This window comes from Ambystoma mexicanum, chromosome 11 (genome assembly GCF_040938575.1).
Source record: "Ambystoma mexicanum isolate Mex_15411 chromosome 11, UKY_AmexF1_1, whole genome shotgun sequence".
In the NCBI taxonomy this organism is placed as follows: Eukaryota; Metazoa; Chordata; class Amphibia; order Caudata; family Ambystomatidae; genus Ambystoma; species Ambystoma mexicanum.
Genome location: NC_090934.1, coordinates 1293493426 through 1293509219, shown reverse-complemented (window position 1 = coordinate 1293509219; position 15794 = coordinate 1293493426). Strand labels below are relative to the sequence as shown.

The 15794-nt window shown below is 47.2% G+C and overlaps 1 protein-coding gene across 1 annotated transcript in view; it reads left to right on the top strand.

Moving 5' to 3' along the window:
- The first annotated feature begins 5626 nt into the window (after positions 1-5626).
- The window catches only part of GALK2 (galactokinase 2), an 841566-nt gene continuing 831398 nt past the window's right edge, over positions 5627-15794 (top strand). The window contains exon 1 of the mRNA XM_069624776.1: positions 5627-6012. Coding sequence (XP_069480877.1) covers positions 5957-6012 — 56 coding nt within the window. The 5' untranslated portion in view covers positions 5627-5956. The remainder of the gene's footprint in view (positions 6013-15794) is intronic.

Here is a 15794-nt window from a genome sequence, read left to right as displayed (position 1 = left end):
GGGAGAGAAAGGCAGAGCAAAGATAGAAACAGATCCCAACACTTCCAGAAGAACACAGTAGGAGAAGAAGGCAGGTTAAAACCGTAAAGTCAAAGTTAACAAGGCCGGACCCACTGTAAGAGGCTCCGGTCGAAATGTGTCCAAGGTCACACGGTTCAAAGTGCCCAAAGGTCTCGAAATCAGTTCAGAAAGAGTTGGACCAAAAGAAAGGGACCAGTTAGATGGTCAAGGCGGCCAGTCAAGTCCAGAAGGTTAAGGGATTATTATTACCTTGTAGCAATCTTTAGAAAGGGAGGCCTGGCGGACACGGTACCTTAAAGTGGTGAGAATACTCCAGCAGGGGCAGTTGTTCCTGGCAGCGGGTGCTTCATCCGGGGGAAGAGAGGATCTCGTCGGGGAGGAAGACAGGAGTCCATTACACAGCCAGGGAAGAAACCAGCCGCGGAGTTCTCAGTTAAAAGGAGCGGTCCTTTTATTTGCGGTCCAGTGGTAAGTGGCTATCCGGTTGCCGGGGTGCTTGGCACGGGCAATTCGACCACAAGACGTCCTGGGATGCGAGGAAAAAAAGGTAAACGGGTTGTGCCCACCAGTCAGGGGAAGAAGACTCTCCAGCCGGGAGATCTTCTCTGTCGTCGGGAAGTGGTGAGTTGGTTCTGCAGGGCTCCACCGGTGGTGTCGTCATAGCAGGTCGGCTCAGCTTCTCCCTCGACGGATTCTCAGGTCCTGTGGTGACTTCTGAAGTTCCAGTCCCAAAAGCCCTGCTTTTATGCAGCACACCCCCATTCACTCAGCCTAGCTGTCAATCAAAATGCTAAGTGGTGAGCCGGCCGGCTCACTACTTGGGCCAATCACACAAGAGTGCGACTTGAGTTACCAAGGTAACTCCGTCCAGGGTGCCTAAACCCCCTCCTGCACCCCCTGTGGTACCCAGACAGAGTGGCACCACTTTTGGAGGCTTCTGTGGAGAAGCCCGCCAAAAAGTGGAACAAAGGGCTCGACTTGGTTTGGAGTCACAGAAGAGAACACAAACGCCATTTTAGAATCGAGTTCTGGTAAAAAATACCAACCAGTGAATTAATATTAAATAAATAAACCGGCGGTATGTTCGAGGCTATGAGAATTAAATAATTAAAGTTGGTAGCTTCGAACAATGGGAAAATCCCATAGAGATATATTCGCGGTCGAATATAAAATGTAGTATCCACTGCCACCAGCCAAAACTTGATCAGGGGGGACGGAGACGTGCCCCCTCGAACAACAGACCCCGGGGCAATCGAATTGCCCCGACCAGTACGTCCACAATATGATGGTTTGTACTGGTTTCTGTTCATAATTTGGGACTTGCAAAGCCAATGGTGACGTTACATGCCCTGGGAGACAGTAGTCAGTCCCAGGGTATGGAGTCTATGTTGGGGGGTCGCTACGACACCCCTGGGTTTCGGCACGGGGGGTGCTGTGTAACCCACATAAAAACACATGAGACCCTATGGAATAAAAGACCCAATAGCCCATAAAACACAGGGAAAGTTAAAGGAACACCTCAAATCATGTCTAAGAGTGGGAGCAAAAGAATCTCACTCTTAGGAGAGAAAAAAATAAACCCCAAAAATCCAGCAAAGCTGCTGGGGGACTCACTAGGTTTGGGAAATTAGCCTTACAGAGAATTCTCCCTAACAGCGGCCTAGAGCTTAGGCACACTGATGCGTAATGATTATCTTTCCCACACTTATGGCACGTGGTGCCGTACGCAGGGCATGGTTCGTTCCTACCGTGTTGTCCCCCACACTGTATGCAGTATTTCGGCCTCGTGCTGGGTGGCCCTGTCGTGGCTTCTGCTGCCTCATGGTGTTAATCGTCGGGGGGGGTGTTCTTTGACAGGTCAGTGTCTAAGGGCAGGCGGCTTATGATCTGCTCCATCTCTGCCACATACTCATCCGTCCTTTCGCGTAGGTGCCCCAAGGCCAGGATGGTGTTGAGCAGGAGATCTTCCTCGGCTAGGACGCTCGCTTCAGCTTCTCTGAGGACAGCCCGTGGATGACTTGTTGTCCGACTGCGAACTCCTCGTTCGGGAAGTCACACGACAGTGTCATTTCTCTCAGCCGACTGTGGAAGTCGTCTATACTCTCCTGCGGGCGTTGTCTGGCCTGGCTCATCTTAATCTTTCGAAGTTGTGTCTGGCGTTTGGCTTGAATTTCTTCATGAGGACGTCCTTGGCGGTCACGTAGTCGTCATCCGTACCTCGGTTTGGCTGGGCGTTGAAGATGCGAAAAGCCATCGTGCCTAAGTTGAGCATGAGAAACACTCTCATCATCTATCCTGTGGGTGTGGAGCGAGAGTTCGAACTGCTGTAGCCACAGTTCCCACCGGAGGTCGGTGCGGGTGCCAAATGGCTGAAATGGCTGCATGAACGTGCTATGCGTGGTGTCCAGCCACGTGCTGGTGTCTGGGTTCCAACTCTGGCCTTGCAATCTTTGCGGCGTCGTGATGTCATCTGCCATGTTCACACTTCTTCTGCACCACCACCTTCCGATGGGTGCAGCTTGGCTGTAGAAGAGTCTTTCACCTCAGCTTGCGAGTCCTGGCGTGCTCCCTCCGTGAGCTGGGCATGCTCCGGATGCTGTGTTGGTGCTTCAGTCCACTAGCGCCACGGGAGCCATGTGCAGCGCGTGCTGAGGCGCAAGTGGGGGCCCACTGGGTGCCAAGGGGTGAAGCGTGCAGCGTTGAGTATCCCAGTCCTTAGCTGCAGCAGCAGTTCTGGGCAGTGGCCTCTGACATGGCTGTCAATGGGGTTGAATGTCCATGGGCCCTTCCCCCTCAAGCATTGGAGAGGAGTAAAAGAAATGCTCATATGCCCCCCCACAATGTGCTACCTTTAGCGTTGGCGCGCGCAGTTTCTCACGCTTTTATTGGGGTGGGTGCCAGTATACAGAGGCGGGCTTTAAGTCCCTGTTGTGCCTCTCCTCACGGTGCTTTGGATGAGGTCTTTCATCTTTGACTGACTCCGTGTTGTGAGGGTATTGAAGGATCACAGCGCTTTTATTTTTTTTTAAAAGTCCTTCACTTTTTTCCCCCTCTTTTTGTGTCCGCTAGTGTTCCCTGTGTTGCGTGGGCACAGTTGAGGCTCCCCCCCTCAGTATGTGTCTGGCCGTGAGGGAGGGGAAATGGCCGTTGGCGGGGGCACAGGAGTGCTGCACTTACTGCAAAGCCCCCGGCGGCGGGCATGTTTTTTTTTTTTCTCCTTGTGCTCCCCTGCTTCGTTGCCCGGCGCGAGGAGCTCAGCGAGCCTGGGCTGCCGGGGGAGTGAGACTGCCTGGTCCTCCATCAGGCGGGTCCGCAAGGCATCCCGCCTCGTCGCCAGTGTGGTGTGCTGGAGGCCGGGCCTGGCCACATGGCGCGCACAAAGCAGACAGAGACACGGACACAGTGTGTGGGTGTGTCCGAGCGGGAACTGCCTGTTGGCGGGCTCCGTGCGCGCCTTTATTTACTTGCCCACGTGACTGCAGTCACTTTAACATGACAGGCCTGCTGAGTCCATCGACATATTTTATACCCGGCTGTGCCAGTTAGCAACGACTTGCGCGTTTGGTGATAAAGAAGGAGAGTTGCAGGGCCAGATAATTAAAAAATGCTGGTCCAACAAGCTGCGCACCCAGATCCTGAAAGAACCAGGAATTCTTATGGCGCAGATTCTAGAACTAGAAAGAGCTCAAGAGCTCGCCGAGGTGCGGTCGACCCAGATGGAGGTGGCCATGAAAGGGCTGCAAGTGGAGGAGGTGCACGCCATCAGGGACCAGAGCAAAGAGGCCACTCCAGTGACAGGGCCGGCAGTGGGGCCACGCCTAGGAAGGGCAAGGATGAGGCACCCCAGAGACTGTTTAAATTCTGCTGAGGGGTGTTGCTAAATGTAGGGCTGTATCCAGCAGTAGGGTGGCAGTGTGATAGGTGCCACAATCCAGGACATTATGCCAACATTTGCAGAACCTCCTGGGTGTAAATTACCGCGGCGAGCAAGCCTTAACCATGGAGAAACAGGCGAGCCGAAATAGCCATCAACATGGCACTCATCGCGGAGGACGCCAACTGGCCCAAAGAGGATGGAGGGGAATGCAGGAACGTGAAATAAATGGTAGTCCTAGTCGAGTAAGAGTACGAAGAAGTGTTCTTCATGAAAGAGCAACTGCAAATACCCCCAGCAAGCAATACAATGGTGGCAGCATGAAAAAGGCAGAAGAGGGCAAAGAAGGCCTGTGTCCGCCGGCGCAAGAATGCAAGGGGCCAAGGCTAGCGGGTCACACATACTCTGGACCTGAGTTGTGTATAAGTTACAAAAGTTGTGTTGATATTCGATATTCTTACCCTTGACATGGGATGTTGTGACTTAAGCACGTTGGGGTGCAGCAATATGTTGCTGCTCAAGTGATCACAGAACGTCTCTAACCAGGACGGCTGTTATCATGTACAATATGTTAATAAAAGGGGTGAGCGGCTTCCCGCTCGCCAGTTACTTACACTGTCAAGCTGGCTCCTGTGTCTCATTTATTGCATGCACTGAAGCTGGGCACGGTCTCCCGGGAACCCCAAACACAACCTCCTCCATCAAATGAGAAAGAAGGCTGGCTAGCAGTTCACTTGTCTAACACAAACATGTCCACATGACCCATTCCATCCTGTAATTATTTTATTTTGTGTCCAAATATATTTGATCAACCTTTGAGAAACAGTTAATTCCTGAATGAAATGGGGCATGTTGGCATTCCAAGACAAATTCCTGATTCTGTATCCAGTTTTGTGGAGTTGTTTATTTCAATAAGACAAAGGTATATGTTCACAAACTAAAGTGAGTATCTATATAACAGAAGCAGAGCAAGCAAACATTTCCAGAGGCAGTAGTTGTTTTAGTTTAGTTCAAACTTGAACAATACTATACCCAGCTTTTTCTCCAACACCATAATGCCAATGTGGTTCATCCTATCTGTTAAATGTTTATTTTTACCCATTTTAAAAAGTCAATACAAATATTTGAACATAAAAAATACAGCACCACTCGTCTCGGTCCATTCCTAATGTGCATACTTGCAAAAAAATGAAACGTAACAGCATCGATCCAAGATGGCCCCCACAGTTGCACGAATGCTCCTTTGGATCTTCAAAGGAAGTGGGTAGCTCGGTGCTGTTTTTGTGAGGCGAGAATAAAATAGAGCTTTGAGCAATATAAACTACTTTGTGTTTGTTTATCCTGCTAAATTATTCCAACATCGTTTCCAAAAAGTCTAGTATTTGTGTTATCGACCCTGCCTAAATGCCACTAGTGCAGGGAAAATAAACGTTTTGGGTAAAAGGTCCAGAGATGTGCCTTATCTAATATATACGACTGCCCTTCGCAAACGTATATGTGACTACTGTCGGTGTAGTAATCACAGTGGTTTCCTGTCCATAATACTCATCATAAAAGGCACATGTTATTAAAAGTTTCGAACCGGCTCATGTTCCAAAATCTAGTGGAACAGCTCCAGCGCGGAAATCAGCAGCAAAAGGAGGATACCGGTGTTGTTATGAGATTAATATAATACAACACCTGTGTGTCCGGAACTGCATGTCTAAATGGCACAGAAGGGGGGCGGGGCAGGAGGTGTAGCACTGCCATAGGAGAGCGTCCTTAGCCTTTACCGTGCGGTGCACAGAGAAGTCACGGGGCGCTGGAGGAAAAAAAAAACAGGATTTCCGCAGAAACCAATTCAATCTGCTCTGCATCCCAAGAAGTTGAAGAAACAAGCCTGCCGCCCCTAGGAGAGAGGCAGCGATAGGCGAATACTGTCTCTTGCCGGGGCTGTCAGTGCTCCTAGCAACTCCCTAGATAGTAAACGCTGCTGGTGCTGGCACTGCTCGTCCAAGCGGGAGCATCGAGAGACGGGAGTTTCTGCGGTTTAAATAGCTACCCGCAGGCACTACCGACGACATGACATCACTGACTCCCCCTCCAACTTTATCTGTCCGGGTGACAGACAGTGCCAGGTAGGCTTGGGTCTTAATGGGGATTATTGGCACGCACGCATATGACCATAATTTTGTGACTGTTAGTGTCCTTTAAAAAAAAATGTTTTGGGTTGCCTTTCAAAACTGTAAAACGTCGATCTCGAAAAAATATAGGGGGCCACTTAGTATGTCGGGTATCAGATGTCCTTAAGCGTTAGTCTCTTTGCTCTATAATTTCACACTGTAGTGTACTCGCAGGAAGTAGCTGCCGCCGCATCATGTGATATACAATGAGTTCTGTCAACACCCACGTGTCAGCACAGTTCGTCGCGTCAGCAGCATCCACGCTGCAAGTGCAGAAAGGAGGGACACGTTTTAGACTGCTTCCCAGTAAACTCCTTGTCTGTGAGACTGCCTCAAAGACATAACGCTTATTGACTCTGTTTTACTCGGTTTTGACATGTTCTTTGAATATTTTATGTACTTTTCTCAGTTCACCGTTTTGTTGTACATCATTATGTTCTTCTTTAAAATGATAAACATTATTAAACATAAAAAAAGACATCATCATCATCAGCGAAATATTCACACAAACACAGCCCTGGCACGCGGCCACTTTGGTGTTGCCTGAAAGTATTTGCACTCCCCATATGCTCTGTATGAAGTGCTCAGTTAGCTAGCGATCCCATGTTGCTTCTGCAGGTTTATTATCATGTTCTCTAGAAGACCAATGCAAACTTTATGTTCATTTCAGGGGAAGCCATCATAGAGCTCTCAAGTTTACCCTTGCCATGCATCAGAACAGGGGCGCAAAGAAACCTACATTTAGGGTGGCAGTGTTTCGGAATAACCCTTCAAATGTTGGGAGAGGCAATCTCTTCAGAGACGGCGGGGGAGGGGCAAACTTATTTGTGTGGGGGGTATCCAGCGCAGTTTCTAGCCAACATGGTGCTTAGGGCGAAACACTAGAATGCGCCCCCCCCGCCCACCCTGACTGGTAGACATAGCTCCCAAACTCCACCTCTGTGTCGTGTGACCAAACATCTCACTATCAATAAATCATTGCTATACAAATGAAGCTGGTTTCATTACATTGTGATTCAAGTACTTTACACATTTTCACTACTAATGTAGAAATTCACGATTCTGTTAACACATGGAGGCGAAGGATTATGCTATACTCTACTCTTTACTTCTCGAACAGCATATGAAAAACTTGACAATTCAAGTACAAACATTAAAAAAACATATCCCTCGAACATTTAGTCCTTTTAGTAATTTGTTCTTGATATGATCTCCATTTCCATGTGACTGTTCTGACCAATCACCATCCCTGAAAACCTACATTCTCCCCTGAACTCCTGTCCTTCTACTCGTTCTTTCGCTGTTTGTAACCATTTATGACTTGCGTTCCAACGCAAGTCATCGGTAAATCCCAAAACTTAAATTGTTTTCTGCATCGCTATTTCACAGTCCTAGTGTCCAGGACTATGTACCTGGCGAAAAACATATATAAACCATGCTGTGCTCCACTATTGACTGGGTGGGCAATCACATATATATTCAGGAACTGTATTATTACTTTAACTCATTTGATTCACTCTCTTCATTCAACTCTTCACGATTGCAACGGTAGGATAATCCTTCGCCTCTGTGTCTTTATTAGAGCCATGACTTTCTATAACGTTAGTATTGAAAATGTGTATTTCATGTCAAGACCTGAAGGCTCGGGTTATGCTTGTTTAAAGCTTACTCACCGTAGACACCTGGTCGATAGGCTGGAAATAAAACATTTTCAAAACCGACTGATTCGACCATTCAGTCACTTTCAAAATGTCCTCCAGACGTGCTTCACCCGTTGAATGCATTAGACGCCATAGCACCTCGAATGGAGTGTGCCTCATATCGATCAATGTCAATTCCCGCTTGTTGAATGCACAATTTCACCCAGCTGGCCAGTGTAGCTGGGGACACTGCAGCAAAGGGTCTCAGCAAAGCATTTAGTAACTGAGATTTGCCCGTGGGCCTGAACTGTCCTGACATGTTTTCATAGACCTTCAAACACCTAACTGGACATAGTTTAGGCTGTTCTGGGAAAGTCGAATATTCAAGTGTCTTAATCCCAGTCTTCGTCCTTTTTGAGACATAGAAAGTGGCACTGTTGGCGAAAACGTTTTCCTGTCGAATTTCAAAGCTCTGACATCAGATACTTTTTTGCAAGAAATGAGACAGAGCAGAGTAGTCAATTTTGTCCATAATGCTTTCCTAGAAAATTCCTCTGTACCCAGCCAGGCTTCGAATAACTTCAGCACCCCATTAACATCCCACAAACGAGAATATTTTGGTGATTAGGGTTTCATGAGTTTTATTCCTTTGATTAGCCTGCACACCGAATGATGTTCCCCTATTGGGTTACCTTCCACTCTCGCATGTCCAGATGATATCGCTGAACGATATGTATTGTATTATCCGATATGCTTTGCCCTGCACCACCAAAACGGCAGAGAAATTCACCATGTGAATTACATCTGTTTGAGTGGGGTGGGCACCAGCTATGCCACTTTGACCAGGCGTTTTTATAAGCTTTCTTAGTTCCTGGCACCCAGGATTCCCTGATGAACTTCTGAATCTCTTCCAAAAGTCCTGGCCTAGTTCAGGATCTCCGTATATCGCCCATGCTCTTAAGCTCATATTCCCCATCTGGTCTAGCGGGTGAAACTTGCCTGTTGGCCCTCGAATTATTGATTCCATCTGGGGAATGACATCTCTAACCTGTCTGGTTACCAGGTTTGTCCCCTCCAATCTGGTGTTACAATGACTAATCTCGCTCTCTTTCTCCTTACTTGCACCAGCGTCCTCAGTATCATGGTGAAAGGAGGGAAGGCATACTCTGTGACTGGTCCCCACACCTGGAGAAAGGCATCAGTTGCTATTGCTTCGGAGACCGGTCTTCAGCTGTAAAATCGTGGGAGTTTCCTGTTCAGTCTCGATGCAAACAATGTCTGACAAGGGCCTAGACGGATCATGATTTCCCGACTGCTTCATCCAGCTGTCATTCGCTGGTATCTCTCAAGTATCTCAACTTCCAGCTTGCTTCCTGGTTCTGCATACCCGGCTGGTGGTCCTCTGTCAGGCTGTCATTCTTTTGCAGGCATAAGTGCCAAAAGTAATTCACCAGTTCCACTAGCATCCTGGTTCTTGCCCCTCCCAGGCGATCTTTAGTAGTATACAGCATTTGGTACTTTACTGTATCCAGCATTGCACTGCAAAGGAGCCCGCTAACAACTCCTGAAGGCACGCCCCTAAAAACACACATCAGCAAAAATACAACATGCTAGGGAAAAAGGCACAAGATGCTCTTGCAAGTGAAACAAGTATTTATTTCTTCAAAAATAGGTGCATCAGCAAAGAACTCTGCTGCCATGGAACGATCTGCTGAAAAATGTTCAAGCAGACACAGCATCATAGGTGACGTCATTGTATACAGTGAAAACCTGTATGGTTGGTTGGTGCGACCCTATACATGGTTGGCCTGCTGCATAGGGCGTGCCAGGTCATTGGTCCCATCCCAGTCCGTCTGTCTTCCATCACATGGTTTCTGCTGGGCTTGTCTCCAAGGAACCAAGGCCGAAGAAGCAATTAGCTACATTTGTGAATAATGATACTCTATCATTATACAGTGCACCTGGCTGGCTCGAAGACTGGCAGGGGGGGGGAGTGTTGAGGTCATACTAACCCACACATACTTCACTCTTCCTGATCGCGTCATCAGCTCCTAAGGCTTCCACTCTCACTTTTGAACTCTAATTTATCCCTCCCTGTACCTGCGCTACAAACCATGTCATGAAATAAAGGTGGGACGACCCTACTCTCCTATCTTTATGGTTGATTGGTTTATGGTAAGTGGTCTGGGGTCAACTGGTAACTTGGAATTCATAGGTCTCAGGCCTAGGGCAGTTGTAAGGGCTGTAACTCATGGTTAGCTGGGTGGGGGTCAGAAGCCTGGTTCAGCCTGTTTGTGATAACACATACACCAAGGCGCCTCAGTACTGTCTCATGGCCTTGCAGGGCACATTCTTTGTGGAACAAACATTTTGGCAACAACTTCAAAACAAAGAAGGGTCTCTGTGGAAGTCAGCGGCGTGGGCCTCTCTCATAGTCAGATCTCACTTCAGGCTCACGGCCTTTGTCTAACACACTAAATACTGCATGCCCTGTGCTTTGATCATGGTTACTAGTATTTACAAAAATGGCATTCACTTTTTTACGTGTACTAGGTCAACATGTCTAAATTGCATATAATATTATGACTGTGTCGGGACTTTTAGGATGCCCCCTCCCCCTGGTCTATTATAGTTCTTTCAATGGGGCTCGTCTCACCTTAAAGTGCCTAGGGGGTTGGGATGGGCTTGCTCCCTTCCCAACATCCCTGTCAGTTGATGTACAGAGCCAATTCCTCCTCCAACCATCTGCTTCTTGTCATGCCGCCGCACAAGGCTCCCCAGCCCTATCGGCTGGTGTCTGATTCTTTAACAAGGTCCGGGGAAGATCCAAATATCGCTCTCCCGTTCCATGCCTCAATGCGGTAGTACCACCACACAAGCTCCATCCTCGCTTCCTGCAATATAGGAACTCTCTGTTTGTATGACAGCCCCCTCCTGCTGTATTTTTAGCCACTGCAGGGCTCGATAACAGAGAGAGGACCTCGGAATATAGCCTGAATGGCGGATGAGAGGTGACCTACCGGCCTGGCCAGGTCCCTCATAGATATTACTTCTTCCTTAAGATGTTCTTGACTTCTTTCCTGATTGAGTTTCTTTCCTAGTGGTAGTCTGAGTGTTCCCTGTTCTGTGTCCACTATAAAGCCTAGACATTCCATTAATTGAGATGGGACTACCTACGACTTCTCCCAGTTGATTAGAAATCCCAAACTGTTATAATAAGTCGGTCATGACGTCACTTGCTCCGACAGCAGGTACCTGTCTTGACACATCAGATAGATGTCATCCAGGTATATAATTAACTTGATGCCCTGCTCCCTCAGTCTGCCAACCACCTGTTTCATCAGCTTGGTGAATGGTGCTGATGCCAACCCAAATGGGAGACTTGTAAACTTCCATTTCTGTCCTTTCCAGAAAAACTGAAGGAGGTGACGCGGCCTCTGTACAATGGGAATCATCAGATAAACTTCTCTGATGTCCACTCAGACGAGCCAGTCTCCTTTCTGTAAGATGTCCCACAAGAGATGGATTCCCTCCATCTTGAAGTGTCTGTACACCAGAAATGCATTCAAGGGTCTCAATTTGATAACCGGTCTCCCCTTGTGTTTGCCTCTTACTATAAACCTATTTCTTACAAAACTCCCTGCCATAGCTGCCGCTAGGGCAATGGTGTCTTTTCCCATAGTTCCTCTATCTCTGCGTCTAATAACCTTTCGTCTTCTCTGGTAAATATGATCAGCCTCGGCGGAAGCACCTGCGCCAGTTCCTGATAGCATTCCAATTGAAAACCTCCTATTGTCTCCAATACCTGGGAGTCTCCCGAGATCTCTCCACTTGTTTATCCGCTGTGCTACTCCCCGATTGGTGGGATTCTTGCAGCTGACTTTATATTACACGCTGCTGGCATCGCTCTTAACTGCGTTATAACTTTGATGTTTTCCGTTGGACCGCCATCCTCTCCCTCCACCTCTACCCCTTGATGGGAAGAATGGGTTGAGACGTCGGTCTTCCTTCTCTCTCCAATTTGATCTGTTGTTGGAGGACCTATAAGAGGAGTATTGGCTGACCAAGTGTCCCCTGCCTCTGCCAGCCCTCCCAAAAATGTGCTGGCAAAAAACTCTCTTCAATGAGGCTTGCATCTTGTCCAATGTCGTGTAAGTGTTGGCAAACTTAGCCATATCTTTGAATACTTCACCAAACAATTTCCATTTGGCTGCTGCTGCCGATTCAGAAGGGTGCTGGTTTGCCCAGGTTGGGGGTCAAGCTTGACCAAAATCGAACTTCTTCTTCCCGACGCCATAGCACTTTTTGCATTGCCAAGCAAGCACAATGCTCTCTCTGCCCAGCCTGCTAAAATATCTGGTCTGCCACCTATTTTTTCTGCTTCGTCTCTTCAACAAGCTGCAAGATTCTTGTTAGCGGTCCTGCTACATCTAATGACTTGTACTGGCATGCTCTCCGAGATCCGTCAATGCCTCTCTTGACATCTTTACCATAACGCCCCATGAACATGAGCATCCACACATCGATCTCCGGTGAGTTTGCCACCCCGTCTGGTACTAGGGGTTTTAGGCACTCTGTCCTTATCTTATTCCTAGCCTCTTTGTTTAGAGGGATCCTCAATCTCTTTTTTGGATAAGCTATTATCTTGGTCGGTGGCTCCCATTCTGAGGATCTAGGGTGCACTAAAGAATCTGAATTAAACTCCCCTTGCTCCTCATCGCTATTGGTCTCTTCCTTTTCTTCTCAATATTGCCTTTCATTGTACTGCTGGAAGGCGACTCATCTGTTTTGTGTGCACTTCTGTCAGAAGAATGGTCACTGCTCTGCAAGATCTCTTCTACAGAGTCGTCTATCCTTTCGCCCTGATCATATTTGCCCCATGACCTTGCCCTTTTCATGTCACTGTGCTTCCTACGTGGTGAAGCTTGGGGGTTATGGGTGCTGCGTGCCCTGCAGGTTTTCTTTCTTCCCCCTTTCTCCTTGCAAGCTTCTCTCGTGCCCCTTAACTCCTGCATGCTCTGAGAGAAAGCCAACAATTCATCCACTATTACCAGATGTTTTTTAAACGGCTCTAAGCCGGCACACAATGCGTTCTGTACCACAGAGCCCATGCTGAGATTTACCCAGCCATGGCCTGTATGTGGTACGTCTGACTACTCACTGGAGTAACTATCTCTCATGCTCATTCTTGCTTTATACCGTTACTGGATTTACAAGTTGGTTAATGCCGTTCACTTGAGTCTGCGGTCTGCTCCCGTCAGTATAACTTGCCTTTTAGTTCGCAGCTAAGGCGGTTCTGAGGAAGTGGGAAAGTTATTATCATTTTACCTGGTACTATGCCCATATGATAATATTCCTGGGAATATGTCCGTCTGGATATACTGGCCGGTTGTCTTGGGCCCGAGCCCGTAATGATCTATTTTGGGGTCAAGCCAATTCAGAAAAAAATATCTGCTGTGGCTGTCAGACCGTGTATCACGGCGCAATGGCTCTTTTGCCCAGCGGATGGCATCTGGCCATGCTGTTGTCTGCATTTTGTTCAGGCAGAATGTAATATCAATGTTTTCCTCTCTTTTGCACTCTATCGAGCTTGTCCCTGCTTTCTATCTACTCCACGAAAGTACTGCAGCAGCACCAGAACCGAATGATCTACTGTTTCCTGTTGCCCGTGCGGCTCCCATGGGTGCCAGAGCCTGCAGCCCCATCACGCCCTGCTGCTCCCCAGTGTATACACTCTGCCACACTGCACTCGCACTCGCTGCTGCGATCAATATCATGAATACGGTTGCGCTTGCAAATATACTTTAACTACACACACTCATGAGACTAAAGCAATAAAGAAATGTATTTATCTGCTGCCCAAGCAGCAACGAAAGAGGAGGAGAGGAGTGCAGGGCAGAATGTAGGTGTTCATGGACGGTGATTGGTCAGAACAGTCACATGGAAATGGAGAATCTATCAAGAACAAACTACTAAAACACTAAATATTCGAGGGGAATGTAATTTTTGTATGCTTGCACTTCAATTGTGACGTTTTTGATATGCTGCTCGAGAAGTAAACAGTTGAGTTTAGCATAATCTGAACCTCAGGGTCTTGACATAGAATCTAATGCGCAAACACAGATGTTGCTGCTCAAAGTAAATGGTTCTTCTGTCACCTGCTCTTAGGGAAGGCCTTGCCTCAATGCAGTTTCCAACTGTCTGTACTGACACACTGCGGTGTGACCAGCCTGCTGGGGTCTGAGGGCCCACTGGCCCTGTGTCGCAGGAATTCTGTTCGTACCACCCCACTTGTATTTTACAAGGGGCAATACTAGACTAACCATATACATTATTTTGTAATAGAAGCTTATCATTCCAAGATGGACAGTCTGGTACACTCCTATTGCACTCTTTCAAAATACCTCTGTGAGTGTGGGAAAGGGGAGAAATAGCCCAGTGAGTGTTCCTGTCTGCTTTTGCATTAAATCACAGAGCATTTCAGAAATATAACAGTGATCAGCGATGTCTATATTTGATAAGCAAGTCTGTTATAAGAGGGTTTTATGTGTGAATCCGTAAATACATAACAGACATAAGGCTTGGTGCTCGCATCACTGTTTACAACACTCACCCTGACATTCAAATGGTTGTAACCATGAACCATACATACTGATTCAGACAGCCTACATTTTTGGATGGGAGTATAAAATAGCCGCAACACCAGCCACTCAAATGGGGGGCTTTTTGTTTCTGGAGAATTTTCGATGACGAGGGGCTGGGTCTCAGTGTAAGCATGTCCAGCCCCCAACACAGAAGAATCTTTAGGAAATTATATCTGTAGACAAGAAAGGATAGCCTACAAGAGACACCCATTAAACAGTGCACAAAAAGGATACAAAGACAGTGTTGTACCTCTTAAAACCCTCAGCCTGGCCAGTAATAAGCTAATGAAGCGTTTTAAACAAAACCGGCTTCTAATGCATGGCAAAGGGTCCACAGTTCCTCAGCCGCTACCTCCTCACCATTATGCAGACCTTTGGGGTTATTTCTGCAAAAAAGAGCAGGCCCATGCTTTATCTAACAGAGCTGGCATTAGCATATTGTATTAGTGCTTGCCTGCAGCTAGTGGATGTATAATCTGAGGCAACTTCTTTGATTGCTTTGTGTATTTGCCTGGGCACAGTATGGCATACTTGTCAGAGCCACATACGCAAAACGTTCCAGTGTTGCTATTGTGTGGACATGGGACACAAACAGGCATATCTTCTGTTCAATAGAGGAGCACCACATAGAAGCCATTAACCAACAGGGTTGTGACTTGTGCAGCACACAAATCATTGCTGCACACATATCACTGCATTGATTTGCCATGGACTAATATCTGCATGGTGACACACAATGAAATATGCTTTCCTAATCAAGGTGCCAAGTCATATTGAGGTGCCATGTGGTGTGCGCTAGTCAGTGGTTGGCTTGTTAAGAAAATAAAAAGACCTTTGATGCTGAGCCTTTAGTCATTGGCCCAAAGCATCCACCAGAATACTCAAGCAAGAAAATTACATTAAACCATTTCCAGACATACACCATATGTAACTAAAAATATACCCAAAACAGTTTTGGTGTGTCAAAAAAACATGAAAATAAAGAACATAGTTTAAATCGTTTTCTGTGTGGCACTTTAATTCTCTTGGAAGAATGCGTAGATTTGGTCAGCTAACTGATGCTTTTAGCTGCCTTCAGAATAAAAATGCCCCATGTTCAATTCTTAACTATGAAATGTTAAGCACATACTGTGTAAAAGCAATGGCTTGTTAAATGAGCCATCACATTTCAATTGCCCCCACTTGAAAGGTGGTCTACAGTGGGCCACTTCTTGTGCTCCCCCTTAGTTTTTCAGCTCTGCTCCCCGAGCAGTCGCCCGCTTTGCCTGCCCCAAGAAACAGATCTGGGGCCATCTAACTTCTTTACGTATTCTAATGAGACTATTCTAGTGCAGCTTCAATGTTACAAGCAGTTAACTCTTCCCCGTAAGTCTGAAAGCACCCGCACCCACTCAAGGACTGCTGTGTAACGGTATATTTAGAGACTACCCTTAATTTAGGGATTTAATTCACC